This window comes from Danio aesculapii, chromosome 20 (genome assembly GCF_903798145.1).
Source record: "Danio aesculapii chromosome 20, fDanAes4.1, whole genome shotgun sequence".
Classification (NCBI taxonomy): domain Eukaryota; kingdom Metazoa; phylum Chordata; class Actinopteri; order Cypriniformes; family Danionidae; genus Danio; species Danio aesculapii.
In genome coordinates, this window is record NC_079454.1 from 47649987 (window position 1) to 47670985 (window position 20999).

At 38.3% G+C, this 20999-nt stretch overlaps 1 protein-coding gene across 1 annotated transcript in view; it reads right to left on the minus strand.

Annotated features, from left to right (window-relative positions):
* The window catches only part of LOC130247542 (DNA (cytosine-5)-methyltransferase 3A-like), an 83744-nt gene that overhangs the window by 19540 nt on the left and 43205 nt on the right, over positions 1-20999 (minus strand). Inside the window, exons 5-6 of the mRNA XM_056480824.1 lie at positions 18121-18164; positions 11999-12148 (exon numbers count right to left, since the gene is read on the minus strand). Of these exons, the coding sequence (XP_056336799.1) occupies positions 11999-12148; positions 18121-18164 (194 nt within the window). The remainder of the gene's footprint in view (positions 1-11998; positions 12149-18120; positions 18165-20999) is intronic.

The window sequence follows — 20999 nt, forward strand, 5'->3', positions numbered from 1 at the left end:
CAGTAGGGAGAAAATGATCCATTTATATTAAACTAGGATCACTCTGATTGGATTATTACTGATTACAGATGAGTGGCCAGTCGTGCTCAATCATATCACGTGCTCCTCTCTAAATTAGTCAAGGAAAAGTCTTTTGGTGTTGTTATCACATGATGGTGTAAGAATTTAGTCTAATTCCTCACAGACAGACAATAGCTATGTTTCCATTCACTTATTTTTCTGTGCATTTTGGATATGCCTATAAAAAACGCTTGATGGAAACACCAAGATGCATATCAATTTTAAAAACTGATATAAAGTGGGAGCGTTTATCCTACTCAGTTATGAGCATAGGTTTTTAATGTGCATTTTCAAAAACATTAATTGAGATAAAACGATTATTGCATCATATACCGCCCCATTTCCTGTTGTACACATTTGTTGCTCTGCAAAGCTCAGTCTCACGTGAAATTGCCTAAAAGCATGTGCTGTAATGTTGCTTTTGCAGCATCATTCACTGATGTACATTCAAATCAATCATGTTTTTAAAAAGCGCGAATGAGATCGCATGCTGTTGTGTGTGTGTGTGCGCTCAGCCTAAGAGACGAGCAGAGCACACACATCTAAAGTCATCTTAATGTGAGCACTTTAATGCTCAAATACATGCAAATTTGTGTCTGTTTAGTGATTATTCATATTAACCCTCGTTTAGGTAATAAAGAAACGAGTTGAGAATCAAAAGACATGTGAAAGTGAAACTACAAACAGTGTTTCCCCTATGTTCATTTGTTTCTTTTATTGACAGCATTAAATGACTGAACAATTGTTTGAACTGTCCAAGCGTTAAGCTAAAATTTAACATTTATTTTTATTTCTTATTTATCCACAAAGTGTGCAGCTTTTGTCAGTGCAGTGTATTTTTCTGGGCTTGTGGGAGATAGATATTGATATTAGTATACTTACTAAATGAAGTATACTTTTATACTTGACCTTTACTTAAGTATACTTCTTTTTCCTAAGGGTGCATTTACTGACTTAATTACTAAGATCAGTCTTGTACAGCCAGGGAGAGAATTGCTGCTCTGACAGCCAAGTTGGGTCAAAGCTAGGGATGCTCCGATCAGGATTTTTGCAGCCAATACAGGGTACTGATTCCTTGTCATGGTGATCGGCTGATACTGAGCACAGATTCTAATGCTTCAAGCTTTATAATGCATTAAGCACATTTTCCCTCTAAATATGAACCTTAAGAGAAGGTTCTTGCCTTACCAAAGAGAATAAATGAAGGATGCTGCATATAATATCTTAAACACGTCTCTTATAAGCATTTAGTGTGGACATGTCATGGCCAGAAGCAGCTTTACAGAAAATAATGCATCCATTCATTCATTTGACTTCAGCTAAGTCCCTTATTTAGCAGGGGTCTCCACAGCGGAATGAACCACCACAGAAAATAATATAACACAGATATAAATATTGGTGAGAAAATTACAAACAAAAGAAAATAAATGAATGAATCAATGAATGGATGAAATTACAAATAATGCAATCGGGAAACGTCGCAAATGATGAAAGAAGAGTTCAGCATGTCTCAATCAAGAACAAGTTTGGAGCGTATGTTTGATGCATAAGAATTAAAATGCACACCTATAAATCTAATACTCCTTTACTAAAAGGAAATAGGCCTATAAACTGTTTATTGCAATAAGTATATTACAAGAAGTTATATATCATTAAATATTCCTGTTAAAAATTAAAGTTTTGTCAACGCAATAGCCTAGTGGTTAGCGCGCCGACATATGGTGCCGCAGCACTTCAGGGCATCCCGAGTTCGAATCCCGGCTCAAGGGCATTTCCAAACCCTACCCCCTCTCTCTCTCTCTCCCACTTTGCTTCCTGTCTGACTACTGTCCTATCTAATAAAGGCCAAAAATAAATCTTTAAAATAAATAAATAATAAAGTTTTATTTATCTAATAATTCCAGCCAGCTTTTAGTGAATTTGCAATATTGTCAAAACAGAACGTTTGGTTGTTATATATGTAAAAAGGCCTAACTACATTCAGGACCATTCAAATATTTAGCTTGTCTCCAACTATTGACAGCAGATCTCTCAATGAGAGAGTGGGAGAGAGAGAGACAGACAGAGAGAGAGAGAGAGAGAGAGAGAGAGAGAGAGAGAGAGAGAGAGAGAGAGAGAGAGAGAGAGAGAGAGAGAGAGAGAGAGAGAGAGAGAGAGAGAGAGAGAGAGAGAGGAGAGAGAGAAGGATTTGTACTTGCCATATCTGCTCTAATCATTTAACCTAAGAAATGTAATGTTTAGACCTAGACCTAGTAATGTTCTCTTTCTCCTTCACTCGCGTCGCCAAGATTTCCGGGTATTTTAACCTGTTTTTGGGGATCATTTGCAGGAGACTTGCGGAGCTTCCGGGAGCGTTCATAAGATTGGATGAGACACTAGATAGTGGCGATCGCTCCACTCGCGTCACAGCAGCTTAAAACACTGGAAACACAACGGCTGCACTTGCAACAAAGAGCATCAGTCACGCGAGTCGTGCCAATAAACATGCATAATATAGAGGAGCGCATGTGCTTCTTTAGTCCTGTCAGGTGTGGTGCGTGCACTCTCATTCCCACACAGCTGAGAGTGGCTGTGTGAACTCCACCATGCGTGATTCAGAGAGCAGAAATGTGTAATCGCATGACCATGTAGAGACAGAAATGACATGCCGTTGTGTAAATAAGATATTACATATTTAGCTTGTTTACTAAAAGAAGTTGTGAGCTTGCGCTATATAGAAAATATCATTAACTTGACTTGAAGCCGTTGGGAGGGTGGGGGGCCCCCCCTAAATTATTGGTAGGGTATACAATGCATAAATGAGAACCGTACTGCTCTTAAAGTGACAATGCGCAATATTCCTGCTGCCAATTGTTTTTACATTTAGTCATTTAGCAGACGCTTTTATCCAAAGCGACTTACAAATGAGGACAAGGAAGCAATTTACACAACTATAAGAGCAGCAGTGAACAAGTGCTATAGGCAAGTTTCAGGTGTGTAAAGTCTAAGAAGCAAAGCATTAGAAAAATTCTAATTTTTTTTTTGAGAGAGAGAGAGAGAGAGAGAGAGAGAGAGAGAGAGAGAGAGAGAGAGAGAGAGAGAGAGAGAGAGAGAGAGAGAGAGAGAGAGAGAGAGAGAGGGCACAGTTAGTGGTATAGCCAGAGAGGCAGTTACAGATTAGGAAGGAAAGTGGAGACTAAATAGTTGAGTTTTTAGTCGTTTCTTGAAGACAGCAAGTGACTCTGCTGTTCTTATGCAGTTAGGGAGTTCATTCCACCAACTGGGCAGATTGAATGTGAGAGTTCAGGAAAGTGATTTCTTCCCTCTTAGGGATGGAACAACGAGGCGACGTTCATTCACAGAACACAAGTTTCTGGAGGGCACATACATCTGCAGAAGCCAGAGGTCGCTTTGTAAGCAAACATCAGAGCTTTGAATTTGATGCGAGCAGCAACATAAAAGGCATAGATATTTACATTACATGTCACCTACATTATTGTTGTCTGTTGGAAAGAATGCATCAATAGAGTCGCCGTTTTAGTACAGGAGATACAGGAGACGTTTAGATTCAGGCACACTCTGACAGGAATGGTGGGCAGGGAGAACCCGCTCATTTGCATTAAAGGCACAGGCAACAAACACAGCTACAGTGTGTTCAGAGCTGAAATTACAGCATTCTGAAAGGTAAAATAAATAATCTGAAAGGTGTTTTGAGCTGAAACTTTACAGACACACTCTGGAGACACATAAGACTTCTCTTAAAGGGCACATAGTTAACCCCTTTTTTAAGATTTAATATTAATATTATGGTTATTCTGAGTGTGCCAGTTTAGGTTCAGTTCAAAACACAATTCAGATTTTTTTATTATAATGTGTTCAAAAGTGTCATTTGGGGGTGGGGGGGGGTACACAGCTCGCTGTTTTAGGAGTGTGTTGCTAACATGAAAATTAGTTTCGACTTCCCGCCCAACGTAACGGGGTGGAGCCAAGAGCTCCCCCGCTCTGTGTTTGGCAACAGACAGGCAGACAGAGAGAAACAACATGAGTCAGAGGACCAGCATTCAGCCATACATGTACGAGTCGGATACAGACCAAGCAGAGAGTACGAAATCATTTGAGTCTTTGTACAGTTTTACAGCCAACTGTGTGCTAGTTTAAAGTTCCGAGCTTGTACACAGAGACTAATAACCACGCACATTGAATTAACTTAGACAGAGGCACCGGATGCGCTGCTCAGAGCCGCGACACTGCACACCAGACTCGCACATTCGGATGTTATTAAAAGTGAAACTATTCAGATGGCGCTCTGTGGTGCAAGAGAAACATAAAGTGTCCCGAATCGTGGCTGGGCGCCGCGGACAGCCGCCAACTTGAAGTGCCGTTGTGTGTACCCTGATAGAAACCTATGTTTAGAATTATAAAATGCATGGCGCTGTGTGGCGCTGAGCATCACCGAGCGGCGTTTCTGGTGTGCGACCTGCAGGCAAGTTTGTTATTTTATTTCGAATGGAGGGAAGCACACGTGAGGCAACGCGCTCACACTTTTCAGCTGCACCAGATCACAGGGAGCTTCTGTGACCGCGAGAAATGCAAACGGCTGAAGTTTAAGGAAGACGCAATGAAAACAAGTACACGTTTGCAAACCCACCTAAAGTTAGAAACAATAACTCTGATTAGAGCGATAATGTGGAGAATATTGATCTTGTGTTGAGCCCAATGAGCCTTACATCAAAAAATAGAGCAAGGGTGTTCCTTTAGTGATATCGCTTTGACTCACATGCAGAAAATGGCGGACGTGAAACAACAAACTGAGGATATGTTAATGCGCGCATGTCAATTAATATTGGTGGGCGGGGGGACCGATCTAAAAACCGCTCCAATTGGTCCACCGTTTTTATGTTGTTAAATTTTAAATAAAGGACTGGGTGTGCTTAAATCATCCCAAAATGATGGTCTATACACTATACCTACACTCATGTCTGTCCAAACAGCTTGAAAAGTAGATTTTTCACCACAGGTGCCCTTTAAATCTTGAAAAAGGAGTAATATAGGAGCCTTTTAACTAAAATCAAAAGCAAATGGAAAGAATAAAAACAATCAATCTATACATAAAAATACAATAGCATCATATCTAAATATAACATAACAAAAATGGACCAACAATCCACTTTAGTGGCTACACACACACACACACACACACACACACACACACACACACACAAATCAATTAAGTTAACAAATTTAATTGCATTTGATAAAAACAATTGTTTTCCCCAAAAAAATCTCAAGAATTGTTTAATTTTAGTATTTCAGTTCATATTAAAGTAGTTTAAACAAGCAGCAAAACCTTTTTTTTGAGTGCACACACACACACACACACACACACACACACACACACACACACACACACACACACACACACACACACAATTTATGGCACTAATGAAATAGAAACACACACATGGAGGAAACTCAAAAAAAACATAAATGATAAACACCATTGCAAATAATTAGGTTCTTTATTATAGTGTCTTCATAAAGCAAACCGCTTCAGACAGCATGCTCGACACACACACACACACACACACACACACACACACACACACACACACACACACACACACACACACACACACACACACACACACACACACACACACACACACACACACACACACACACACACACACACACACACACACACACACACACACACACACACACACATGTTAGTAATCAGGTCGTAGCAGATTTTGATGAGAACCAGAGGCTGCAGTGGGTGGAGACTCTCTTTCTTCCTCACACATATACACACACACACACACACACACACACACTAAACACACACACACTTTCTATCCCCTCTCCCTCCCTCGCTCTCTCTTTCTCTCTGGGTGAACTGAGGACACGACAGCCCCTGCAAACCCCTACGGCCTCGCATAAAAACACACTCTACACTGCAGGACATTAAAAAGAGTCAGACAATCTGTTATAGTACGAGTTATTCTGAGCATTATACTGAACGCTGAATACACACAATACTACGCACCCATTATATGACTTTAACAAGAGACACTTTAAAGCACAGCTCCTCTTTTGGGGTCTATTGAAGACTCCTTTAAAGCAATGCTCCACTTCTTTCGGCAATAGGCTTATTTTACGACTCCCTTTTTTGAGTTCATTCAGCTGATCTCGGAGTCTGGCGAGAGCACTTTTAGCTTAGCTTAGCATAGTTCATTGAAGCAGATTAGACCATTAGCATCTTGCTCCAAAATGACCAAAAGATTTTCAATAATATTCCTGTTTAAAGCTTGACCCTTCTGTAGATACATAGTGTACTACGACTGATGGAAAAATAAAAAGTTGCTATTTTAATGGCTGATATGGGGGGTTGCTTAAAAACTGAGACCGAGATAGACTCTCTTCAATGATTATGCTTTGTACCATTTATTTAAAAGTATTATGTCAAATAAAATGTTTTCTTCTAAACAATAACAATCGCTTAAAGTGCTTAAATAACAAGTGCTCAAAGTGCTAAAGAACTGAACTGCTAAACTGAAGATTAGAAGTGAAATCAAGCCCATTATCACTGATTTTTCTTTTTTTCTGGGTTGTAAGCAAAGTCCTGCAAACTCCTTTTAAGACATTTGGACCAGAAGATGGAGCTGGTACAGTGGAGGAGGCTGAGGGTCTGCTGTTTGTCCAATCATGTTTTTTTCTTCCGTCAAATAGAAATATCAAGCTACCTCAAATCAATCGCTACACAGGAAATCTGCATTTAATTAATGCTCCGCTGTTATTATTATATCACAAAACCTCTGTCAACATTTTGAATAAAAGTCATTAGATTAAAGATTATTGCCCAGTTTCACAAATGGGGCTTAGATTAAGCCAGGACTAGACCTTAGTTAAATTAGGCTATTTAAGCCAACTTTATAAAAATGGCCTTAAAATATATTACTGGTGTGCACCTGGAGAAAAGAAATGACACTGATGTATTTTAAGACATCTCACTGCAGGTTATTTTGAGTTGAGACAACTCAAACATGCAATTTAATCTTGACTAGCCTTAAACCTAGTTTGTGAAACCGGGGGTTTGTCTTATGATTGACTTATTTCCTCCGTCTCACTCGCGGTTCATGTGCAGTGTGTCATGAAAGAAAATGACAATGAACCTCAAGGCTCATATGCTGAGATTTTGTATAACAATTTAGTTGTTTACATTTGATATTACAAAAATTTGCAGACATGTTTTATAAGCTGTAAAATGAAAGCCTCTGATCTTTGGATTTGTTTGATTCGTAGATCATGTAGTCTATTTTAAACTGATATTATATGAGAACTCTTAATAACTGTCATTTTCAAATATAAGGTTGGTTTGTTGGTTGTAGCCTACACTAAATCAGCAATAGCCTGTTTGTTAAGTTTATGAGGCGGCTCCAGGCAGCACAGAGACCATCAGCATCAGAGCGGGTTTGTGTCAACTCATCTGTGTCAAACTGTGACCAGTAATATCCTTCTTTCATTTTGCTTCTTTGGCAAAATACGTCTGTAGATATGCGTGTTTGAACTGAGCTAAACTGAACTTAAACACTACAAACTGAACTACACTGTTCCAATTTACTATGACCTTTAATGTGAAGCTGCTTTGACACAATCTACATTGTAAAAGCGCTATACAAATAAAGGTGAATTGAATTAAATTGAAAATTACTGTCCCGCGAGTTAACAAATAAATATTTGTTGCTCATTTAGTGGCTGAGCACAAAGAGCCTTTCCATTCCAAAAACGCGAGTGCTCTTTCGTATGCCACTAGGAAACAACAGAATCGGCTGACCCGTATTGTGCGCGAGTTGTGTTGCTGTCGTTGTTATAATTGTAATTTTTAATAATATTGTGATATTCAAGATCTGTAAAGTAATACAGCTCCGGATGACTTGAAACAGCGACCACAAGTCTCTCTTCCATCATTAACAGTTCTCCGTAGTCATCTTGACAACACAAACACTGCTGTCACCTCTACAGAAACCCTGCAGTGCTTTCATTTGATTGAAGAATGAAAAAGACGCTACTGTCGTAACACGCTTTTTGCGCTCGAGCACACAGCGCAAATGGGCAAAACGTGAGGCGCGCAGGGCGTATAACCAGCGCGTAAAACACTCGTGGCGATTAGTAAACCATTCAACAGATGCACTTCTCAATGCAAAAAATGCGTTCGCTGTGATCAGTCCCTTATGCAGACAAACTTATAGCCAAAATAATATTTATTAATCATTTAACTGAAACCATTAATCTGTTACGAACGCACTCTTTCGGTTAATCGGTTATTTTGAGCATCTCTAATTAAACCGCATGCCAATGCTCTTAAAATTGATATATTTTTTTCCCTCACTGCTGCACGCCGGGGATTCAGCACGGTGCCGGAATACTTTAAGCCCTGCATTACAACCCCAAATCAGAAAAGGTGGCAATGCGGTGGCGCAGTGGGTAGCATGATCGCCTCACAGCAAGAAGGTCGCTGGTTCGAGCCTCGGCTGTGTCAGTTGGCATTTCTGTGTGGAGTTTTGCATGTTCTCCCCCGTGTTGGCGTGGGTTTCCCCCACAGTCCAAACACATGTGCTAGAGGTAAATTGGGTAGGCTAAATTATCCGTAGTGTATGTAAGTGAATGAGTGTGTATAGGTGTTTCTCAGTGTTGGATTGCAGCTGGAAGGGTGTGTAAAACATGTGCTGCATAAGTTGGCGGTTCATTCCGCTGTGGCGACCCCAGATTAATAAAGGAACTAAGCCGAAAAAATAAATAAATGAATGAAGAATAAAATATAAACCATTTGGCTCAACACATCATGAAACATGACTTACAAATATGAGACACGTTTAAATTGGGAAACAAAACAAAGTAAAATAAGAGATGAAACACTCTGACACTTCAGAGCAGAGTTTGAGTCTGGCCTGTTCAACACTGTGCTCAGAAAAACACACCTATACAGGAAACTGGGCCTCACAATGTGGCCACCACACACACACACAAACTAACGGACTTTCCACTGATGATCGCTTTCCACCCACCACACACACACCCACACAGACCTCAGAGGATCCTTGCACTGTTTCACTAAACTGCTTTGAATTTCTTGTGAACACACTCATTAGTTTTTTTCTGTGCATCTCTAACTCAATTAATCTCAAACACCAATTCAACACTTGAATTATTTTTCAAAATGCATTGTTTTGACCAGAAAGAGTTTCATCTAACGTTTTTTTATGTTAAGGGGGTGAACAAACGCCAATGCTCTCAAACTAAACACACAATTAAAACAGATTATCAGTAAAAAATGCTACACAGTTTCATTTTAGGGTCATTTTTGAGCCTGTTATCTTTGTAGCTCCTTTAGCTGTCAAGAATTCATTCATTTAAGGGATGCTCAAAATAATCGATTAACCGTTAACCGAAAGAGTGCGTTTGTAATGGGTAACGGTCTCAGTTAAACGATTAAAAAATATTATTTTATGTATTTTTAGAGAGGCAGATTTTTTGAATGGTTTACTAACCGTTGCGAGTGTTTTACGTGCTGCTTATGCACCCCTCGTGTTTTGACATGTGCGCTATGTGCTTGCAGTTGAAATAAAAGTCAACCTTAAGCGGTAAAAGCGCGTTACATCAGAGGTGACAGCAGTGTTTGTGTTGTCAAGATGACTATGGAGAACTTTTAAAGATGGAGGAGAGACTTGCGGTCGCTGTTTCAAGTTATCCAGAGCTGTATTACTGTACAAATCTTGAATATCACAATATTAATAAATATTATAATTATAACAACATTGACAGCAACACTCGCGCACAATACACCAGCCGATTCAGTCGTTTCCTAGTGACATAAAGCCCTGTGCTTTTTTTCTAGTCATCAAAAAGCCAGAGTGGTGCACCTCGTGTTTTTGGAACTGCGTTCGCTGTGATCGGCCCCTAAATGTGCAACTGCAACACATATTTGTTAACTCGAGGGACGGTAATACATGCAACCACACGTGCCTACAGGCGAGTTTTGCCAAAGAAGTAAAATGAAAAAAGAATATTTCTGGTCACAGTTTGACAGATGAGTTGACACAAACCAGCACTGAAGCTGATCGCCTCGGTCCTGGATCTGCGTCATAAACTCAACAAACAGGCTATTGATTATTATGGCTGCATTTACACTGCACTGTTCAAGTGACTCAATTCCAATTTGGTTCTCCCATGTGGCACAGATCGAATATGGCCCATGTACAAATCAGGAACAAAATCACATGGATTCTGATTTACTCAAATCAGATTCAGGCCTTGTTCATATGTGGAAATTTATCCGATATGAATCAAATCTGTGCCCTCGTGTCTGCAGTGTAAGCAGGTAGATCGGATTTTCACCTGTCAATGCGAGTCGCGCGTCAGTTAAAACCGTAGCGAATAACGTCAAGTCTGACGCTTTCATTTCAGAACAGACTTCAGCAGAGTCCCAAACTTTAAATCTCATACATGAGGACTTAAACAGCTTTTATATTGACATATAGCACAGGTATTTAGGCATGTTAACGAGAGTGAGAGAGCGCAATGTCCGCCACATAACCAATATGAACTAATACAAAACTAGCGCATATACATCACGTGCATAAATCATGCCATGGACATTACGTTAAGATGCCTACTGGTTTAAAAAAGCCTATATATCAAAAGAAGATGGACAAATGAGAACTTTTCTGTCATAAACTATAGTAAAACAGCTTGTCAAAAGCTGCGAACAGATTACATACAGGAATAGGCAAGGCAAGTTTATTTATATAGCACATTTCATACACAGTGGCAATTCAAAGTGCTTTACATAAACAGGAATGAATGAAACAAGTATGAGAAAAATAAAAACTAATAAAAATGGTTAAAAAATTATATAAATAAGCATAAAAACAGATAAAATGTGTTAAAAGAATGAAAAAGAAGAGAAAAACATAATAGTGCGATCTGTCTGACGTAGCACAGTGCTCATTCGAGAAAATAGAGAAAAGAGAGTAGAGAAAAGGGAGAGCACACTTTGTTTCAGTGTCTCACTCTGCAGAAACTGTGGTTGCTGTATGATTGTGACCTTCTTTGCAAAGAATAAAACTTTAAAAGACACCCTGGTCTTCTTTACCACAGAGAACGCCTCATTAAAGAAAAATTGCCACTACAAATTTGTAGAGAAAAGAGCACTCATTAATTATCAGCTGTCAGTCAGCGCCCGCTCTTTTCTTTTCCTGGTCATGTGCTGTGTAAATGCAGACGATCTGATACGAGTCACTTTTAAAGGATGATGTAAGCAGGTCATCAAAAAACTCGGATACAGTCATAAAATCGGAATTGAACATCAAGATCTGCAGTGTAAATGCAGCTTTAGTGTACAACCTACAAACCAATCTTTTTTTTCCATTTGAAATATTACAGTTATTAAGAGTTCCTATAAAATATCCATTTATCAAATAGCCTACATAATCTACGAATCAAACAAATAACAAAAAAAAAAGGGGGGGGGGGGGGGGTGGCCGTAGATGGGTCTGAAGTATGGGAGACTCCCGGGAGAAACAGGAGTGTTGGCAGGTATGCTCACACATACACTATGACTACTTCAATATTGTTGATGAGCCGTGCTGGGCATTTCACTCTGTCTCACGGTGAACGCTGTCGACCAATCGTAATAGACTGGGTCATTGGACCAATCAGTGCAGATTAGCATCGTGCTAAGGAGGGGTTTGAGACAATGAAAGTGTTTTTTGACCCTGCATGCATATCAGCCTGTTGTTGGAGACCCCCAAAACCAAAATATGACCTTTTTAAATGTATAATAGGGGCTCTTTAACTGAATGATAGTTTGGTCTGGCCCTTTTGCCAGAAAACACCAATCAGGATAGAGATGTCATTGACGTAGAAGGAAAAATGAGAGATAAAGCAGCTCTCTCACCTTCTCCTTCCTCCAGTGAGCGAGCAGCTCCTCTTTCTCTCTGCGGCTGATATGATACGGGTCTCCGGCCTGAAAGGTCTCTCTCTGTACCGGTCGCCTCCTTAGACTGATGTCCCAGCCCTGTCGACCCCTGTGACGGGCCCCGTCACTCTATAAGACAACACAGGTCACCTTTATTTAGCTTCACAGAATGAAATAAGATAGTACAAGCAAAGAATCAAGTTCAGTGCAGGGAATATAAAGTTCCTCAATTAGGAAACAAGCAATGAATGTAAAATATCGACAATAGTGTTATTAAAGGGGACCTATTATGCAAAAATCACTATTATAAGGGGTTTAAACAAGATTTTTTTGGATAAAAACACTTTGATTGACATTCTCTCCTTGTACGTGTCATCAGATGGAGAAGGCCCCGCCCATTAGTGACGATCTCTCCCTCATTAGGACGTTAGTCTTGTTTTTGAATCTGCCACTACGCTGACACATAGGCATTTGTAGCTCCGCCTTCTTTTAAAAAGAGCACCATCTCATTCGAATTTAAAGCGACAGTCACCAAAACGGCACAATCAGGATCAAAGCCTAAAAGTGTCAGTTTCAAAGAGCTATAAAACATTATTTGAGTGGTATTTTGAGCTGAAACTTCACATACACACTCAGAGACTAATTTTACATTTTGTATAAAGGGGCATAATAGGTCCCCTTTAAGTCGAGGTTGATAGCAGTGTCAATATTCATCACCACATGGTTTCAGTGCAGTCAAATCAGTAGCAAAGATGGGTGATTTGATTGTGCGCACGCTGACAATACTGAATATGTCGGTGTCTTTTAGCAGCATATGCATTTATTGTTATTACTTTACATTACAGGCACAGATCTGGCAGGGTAAAAGCACAAAAACACACACACAATCAGGGGTGTAAAGTAACTAATTACAAATACTCAAATTATGGTAATTGAGTAGTTTTTCCTCAGGACTTGTAATTTACTGAGTAGTTTTAAAATTGTGTGCTTTTACTTTCCCTTGAGTACAGTTTTAGTGCTGTATTGGTACTTTTACTCTACTACTTTCCTTCAACCTGCAGTCACTACTTTATTTCTTCCTGTCTATGGGGATTAGAAAAATCAATCCGGTGATTTCTGTCACACAAAGTAGGTAAATCATAATAAACTACCTCAAGACATGGGTGATTTATAATTGCAGCAAACTGTTTGGAAACATTAAAAGTGTCCAAAGAAGATGTTTAAAATCTTTACACGCAATGACGAGAGACTGTTTAGATGCATGTCACTGATGAGAAGATGACAGATGTTTACTGTATGATGAGCGAAATGGCCTTAGACACCCAGCAGACACAAGACTTCAAGATGAGGTCAGATTGACGTTGTACTCCAACATCGTGAGAACGTTGAATTTTGTTTGGAAATGAAAATTGGGTTGACGCCAACTTAACGTCGACCCGATGTCAATGTTTAACGTCCAACCTAAAAACAACCAAATATCAACGTCTAATGATGTTCTATGTTGACATTGTGTGGACGTTACCACTATAATGTCTATTAGATGTTGGACTTTGGTTCCAATACCTGATGAATAAATGTCAGTATTTGACGTCAATATGACGTTTGTTTAAAATATTGGCTCAGTGTTGGATTTTGATCACTTTCTAAAACCACCTAAAAATCAACCAAATATCAACATCATTTGACGTCATTATTGGACATCAAAATAATGTTGTCCTAATACGCTGGCTAGACATTGAATTTTGGTCACATGATATCACGACCTAAATCTAACCTAATATTGACATCATATAACGCTGTGCGCCTGCTCTGTAATAACTAAGTGCACTACAGAATGTTACGTTTACACACATCCACAAATTACAAGTAAACGCATCAGCGTTTTACAGTGTAATACTTACTACTTACTAGTCTTGAGTACTTTTGAAAGGGTTACTTTTTACTCAGACTTTGAGTAATATTCAATTCAATAATAATCAAGTAATTATTCAATTCACCTCTAGGACATGTCTTGACTGTGGTGGAAACCGGAGCACCCAGAGGAAACCCATCCCAACACAGGGAGAACCTGCAAACTCCACACAGAAATGCCAACTGACCCAGCAGTGACTCGAACTAGCAACCTACTTGCTGTGTAGGTGCATTTGTGGCACTTTGTGAGTGCTCCGGTCTAGAGTAGAGGCGTGTTAAGGCGCATTGTTGGCGCGTTGCTATTGTGAGGAACTAAAATGGACTGTGCAATAGACCAGCTGAAAGCAGGTCTAAAGTCCAGCGCAGAGCTTACACATTGCTGAATACAAGCAGGATGTACAGTAATACACAAATATCTTTACAAATGAAAAAGAATTAAAGAAATTAAATTTTACGACATTTTTATTTTCTACATAAATATAAAAACCACTGCTTTCATGCCGCCTTCATCTCAGGTTTTTTTTTAGTTTATTCACGACAATTTGCTTTTGTATAATGCTATCATTATTATTATTAGAATTATTTATTAAATTCATGTTTATATTTGTTCAAATAAAAACAAGCTTAGATTTGTCCACCTGTCCATTTGGGGAATAGGACGTGTGTTTGGCTATAACTCAGTTTTTTGACCACACTTCGCTATTATTGTTCATTTATTCATTTGCTGGAAATTAGAACTGAATTTAGAAATAGTTTAGAAACAAATCTTTGCAATTAACAAACTAAATTAATTATGTAGGCTAATGGATGCCTGTGCATACAACACCGTTTCCTTATCCATGAAAGAGAAAGTGAAAGTAAAGAGGCTCGTTCTTTATCTCGCGCTGCAGATGGTCTGTTTAACCATTTTCTCGAAAACTCCATCATGTAAATAGCAAATGCGCCAGAACTTGATTCAACTGACTCTTAAAGGGAATGTGAGATGAGACTCTAATTGATTTAATGCATGTTATGCTCAAAACACACCCATAACTCATTAAGAGAATAAGCTCAACCCTGTTAGACCATGCACCCGGGTACAGAATTTATTTTTACAACCTTAAAATAGCAAAAGTGGATTCAGACACATCCTTAAAGCTTTTGCACCATGCGCTTTAGACTTTACGCCAAAACCATTAAGATGGAGCGCCCATAGTCTCATTCGGTTTAAAGTGCTTTATAGGCTTCACTATTCCAAGTGTAAATTCAATAAAATATTTTCAGAAGTGTGACAAATGTCAGTTTTTAGATTACAACCGGTCTCATTCCTGTTACAGTATGTGTCCCAAATTACAGAGTTTTTGGAACAAGATAAGTTTTTTCAGATACATTACACATTCCGATTGAACCAGATCCTATATTAGGAAGGAAAGTGGGGACTAAATAGTTGAGTTTTTAATCGTTTCTTGAATTATTATAAATATTAATTAAATTTGGAGTTTCCGAAGAATTTTTGAGACTGGTTCAACAACAGTTTGTTTCATATGTGTTAATCTCTGCCAAAACAATTATCCTTTTGTTTTGGAAGAAAAAAGAAGTTCCAACTCTTAAATTTTGGCTGACAGAGTTAACAGGTACATTACATCTGGGAAAAATCAGGTATACCCTAATAGACAAGATTTTGATTGAAGTTTTAAAGAAAGTTTTATGTTTGTATTTAAAAAAAAGTGTATTTAAAAGTGAATGTCTGCTAAAAATTCTAATAATAAAAATATTTAAACCAAAAATGACCATAAATGAAAGAAACCCATCTGCCTAAACTGCATCTGCTTCTAAACGCACTCATTTCTCTTCATTCAGATAGACACAAACTTTATATTTATAGTTTTTATATTCCCCTAGAAGGAATTAACTGAGCTGTCCTTTGCTTTTTATCTTAGAGCACAGATCAAATAGATTCTACTTCTACTTTGCAAACTGAGTGCAAGTGTGATGAGTTTACCACCGTTTATCACACCTTCTAAAGTGCTGTCTAGACAGAATCTACACCCACAGATTTCCACTTTATTTTGAGCTCATCCTTTAATCTTTATATTTACTCGCGAAAAAAATTATATACAGTATATATTTACACACATACAGAGAGAAAGAGAGTGTCGACGAAAGCCCCTTTCAAACAGTGATACCCGTAAATATCCCAAAAAATGAAAAATAAATTAAAATCCGGAACGACTTCACCCGTAAATAAAAAATAATGCTGTTCACACAGGCAAGGACATTCCGGAATTTTTCCAGAAAAGACCATTTACACATCCATCCCAAAACACTGGTAAATTCTGACAATACTTTTAATACTATCAATACTTTCTGGATGACCTGTAAAAGAGTAGATTAATTTTTTACATGATTCTGTACAAAAATAGAAGACAATAAGCTCACATGACTTCAATATATCTGCTTTAACCTCATCATAATCAGTGCTTGTCTCAAGCTTAGCGCAGAAAGAGCTTCATGAGCCTTGCACACAGCAACACTTTGTAAAAAAACAAATCCCACACCCCTCTGTCCAGCTGAGATGTGGTCGCAGCACATTCAAAACGAGAAACATTTCTCATCATCTTTCTAAGAACAAAAGGGAGACTACTAATTTCAAACGAACCAACATCGCTGCTAAAATCTGATCTAGCAGAAGCCATTTTCAACACTAAAGTTAACAGTGAATTAAATGTACACTTTTGTAGACACTCTTTTATGGTTAGTTAAATGTCTGCTAGCTCAAACAAGGTGAAAAATATATTTTTAATAAACTGTAATAAACTATTTATTTTCCCAAAGTGATGTTTATTATATTTACTTGAATGAATGAATGAATGAATGAATGAATGATACAAATTATATACAGTATATACATTTAAATATCTATGTAACAAATGCTTTTGTATGGTCTTATTTCTATGTTTATGTGTGCATCACATATACATAATAAATATACACAGTACACACGCACACACACACATATTATGTAAAAACAAACATTTATTTTGGAAGCAATTAATCACGATTAATCATTGCCCAGCACTAATCATTCCGCATTATAAGAAGTATTTTCAGATACAGTTGAAGTCAGAATTATTAGCCCCCTGTTTACTTTTTCCACATTTTCAACACTAAAGTTAACAGTGAATTAAATGTACACTTTTGTAGACACTCTTTTATGGTTAGTTAAATGTCTGCTAGCTCAAACAAGTTGAAAAATATAATTTTAATAAACTGTCTTGAGTATATGTACAGTGCCTCCGGATAGTATTGATAGCGCTTCACTTTTTCCACTTTAGTTTATGTTACAGCCATATTCCTAAATGGATGAAAATCATCCATTTCCTCAAAATTCTACACACAATACCCCATAATGACAACTCATTACCTTCAACACTGAGTTCAAAACTCTTTTCAAATGAGTAGAATTAACTTTCAGTCAATTTTGAGCTAACTACACTCATTTGATAAAGTTGACTGTTGGGTTTTACAGTGTAAAGAAATTTATTTTCACTATTTGTAAATGCTGTTTTTTATGGATTACTCACACGATGCTATTCGAACCGTGCCCAGGCGCATTTCCCGGTTCGTTTGAGAAGTGTGAGTGCTCTGAATCGGCGCGGTTCAGTTGGCTGATCCTGGTCTGGTTGGAAGAGGTGTGCCAGAGTGCGGTATGCTTGTAGTGTGAGCACAAAGCACGCCTGAGCCCGAAACTGAAGATGAGACGTGACTTTTAAGGGACTGTTTCATATGGATTTATTAATCATTCTTTCTGTTCAATGAACGCAAACTGTTGTAGTTAATTAAAGACACGAACCCATCACTGCACGTCAGCTGCACCTTCAGCAAACCTCCTAATACCTGCAGCACGAGGGTTTTAAGATAATTTATGAGCGTCTAAAGTGGCTGATCTGCATCCCAAACGACTAAACCGATATAACTAAAGAAATCTCCTATGTGCTGAGCGAGAGCGCTTCTCTTCTGTTAAACTGAAGAGCGCATCCTCGATGACGTACGTGTGCTCCGGCTCGAATGCAGTGTGAGTGCAGGCCGTCGGGGCAGAGGGGAGGGGGGACATATGTTCTTCGGCACGGTTCAAGGCAACTGTACATACTGTGAGTACACCCTTAATTAATTTACGATTATTTTACACTGTATTGAGTATTTCTGCTCACCTCTCCTCTGCTGGTGTCGCTGCTGGTGTCGTCTTCTTCTATGTCTGAAAGACAAACACAAAGATCATTTAGAGGGAAATAAAGCTGAAAAGAAAAACATGGCTCCTGTAAACTCACATGTCCTGCATTAATGAAGCCAAACAGCTACTGTCAAGTGTTTAATCTATTTAATTAGATACAGTTAGCGATATTGAAACAAATGCTGATAGCAAATAAGTGTATTTTGTAAATAAGTATATCTGGCACGCTGGCTCAATGGTTAGCACTTTAGCCTCACAGCAAGAAGGTCGCTGCAGGTTGCCAGTTGGCATTTCTGTGTGGAGTTTGCATGTTCTCTTGTGTTGGTGCGGTATGAGTGCGTGTGTGAATGTGAGAGTGTATGGGTGTTTCCCAGTGCTGGGTAGCGGCTGGAAGGGCAGCCGCTGCGTAAAACATATGCCGGAATAGTTGGCGGTTCATTCCGCTGTGGCGACCCCTGAGAATCGGGGGCTAAGCCTAAGGAAAATGAATGAGTTCTGATAGATAAAATAGCAAGTAAAATTACTTTACGTATTACAAAATCATTGTATTGATCATTACTGGTGCTGCGTATAAATGAATGGCACTAATATTAGAAATTTATTAATTTCTAATAACTGATTTCTTTTATCTTTGCCATGATGACAGCACAGAATATTTTACAAGAAACTAGTATTCAGCTTAAAGTGGCATTTAAAAGCCTAACTGGGTTCATTAGGCAAGTCAGGGTAATTAGGCAAGTCACTGTATAATGATGGTTTGTTCTGTATATATTATTGACCTTAAAATGGTGTTTAAAAAATTAAAAACTGCTTGTATTCTCACTGAAATAAAACAAATGAGACTTTCTCCAGAAGAAAAAACATTATAGGAAATACTGTGAAAAATTCCTTGCTCCGTTAAACATAATTTGGGAAATATTTTAAAAAGAAAGCAAAGATTCAGAGGAGGGAGAATAATTTTGAGTTCAACTGTATGTGTGTGTGTTGTATATTTATTATGCATACATAAATACCAACATGCATGCATATATCTGAGTGTTACACTTTAAAATGTTTATTTGTATTTAGATATAAAATATACATATATATGATACAAATTGCATCACGGTTGTGCAGTGGGTAGAACAAACGCCTCACAGCAAGGTCATTGGTTTGAGCCTCGGCTGAGTCAGTTGGTATTTCTGTATTCTCCCCGTGTTCGCGTGGTTTCCTCCGGGTGCTCCGGTTTCCGCTATAGGTGAATTGGGTGAGCTAAAATTGTCCGTAGTGTATGTGTGTGAATGAGTGTGTATGGATGTTTCCCCTGATTAATTGTCCATAGTGCATGTGTGTGAATGAGTGTGTATGGATGTTTCCCAGAGGTGGGTTGCGGCTGGAAGGGCACCCGCTGCGTAAAAAATATGCTGGATAAGTTGGCAGTTCATTCCGCTGTGGCGACCCCAGATTAATAAAGGCACTTATCCAAAAAGAAAATGAATGAATGAATCAATGATACAAACTATATACAGTATACACATTTAAAGATCTATGTAACAAATGCTTTTGTATGGTCTTATTTCTATGTGTATGTGTGCATCACATATACATAATAAATATACACAGTACACACACACACACACATGTGAAACAAACATTTATTTTGGAAGCAATTAATCACGATTAATCATTGCCCAGCACTAATCATTATGCATTATAAGAAATATTTTCAGATACAGTTGAAGTCAGAATTATTAGCCCCCCTGTTTATTTTTTCCACAATTTCTCTTTAAGAGATATATTTTTCCAACACATTTCTAACCATAATAGTTTCAATAACTCAATTTTAAGAACTGATTTCTTTTATCTTTGCCATGATGACAGTAAATAATATTTTAATGTTATTTTGACGAATTGAACGAAATGACTCGATGAGCGAGACTCAAAGGTCCGAGTCAATAAAATGATCCAAACTTCCCATCACTAGTAACAATAAAGTAAAAACTCAATGCAGATCCAGTTAGAACCACTTCTTTGGTAAATAAAGCAACAGTAGTTCTCTCATATAACAAATAATATCATACACAAATCATCCAAACATTTGCATATCATTCAAGAATATTACTGAAGAATATGTAAACTGAATGTACAGTTGAAGGCAAAATGATTAGCCATTCTGTGACATTTATTTAGGCGTCACGGTGGCGCAGTGAGTAGCATGATCGCCTCACAGCAAGAGGGTTGCTGGTTTGAGCCTCGGCTGGTTCAGTTGGCATTTCTGTGTGAAGTTAGCATGTTCTCCCCGTGTTGGCGTGGGTTTCCTCCGGGTGCTCCGGTTTCCCCCACAGTCCAAAGACATGTGCTATAGGTGAATTGGGTAGGCTAAATTGTCCATAGTGCATGTGTGAATGAGTGTGTATGAATGTTTCCCAGTGGTGGGTTGCGGCTGGAAAGGCATCTACTGCGCAAAACATATGCTGGATAAGTTGGCAGTTCATTCCGCTGTGGTGACCCCGGATAAATAAAGGGACTAAGCCGAAAAGAGAAAATGAATGAATGAATTTATCAAGATACTAGTATTCAGCTTAAAGTGACATTTAAAGTTTAACTGGGTTAACTAGTCAAGGTAGGGTAATTAGGCAAGTCATTGTATAACTGTGGTTTGTTCTGTAGGCTTAAGGGGGCTAATAATTTTCACCTTAAAATGCTTTTAAATGTTAAAAAAAAAATGCTTTTATTGTAGCCGAAATAATACAAATAAGACTTTCTCCAGAAGAAAAAATATTATCAGACATACTGTGAAAATTTCCTTGCTCTGTTAAACATCATTTGGGAAATATTTGAAAAAGAAAAATAATTTATAGGAGGGTGAATCATTCTGAC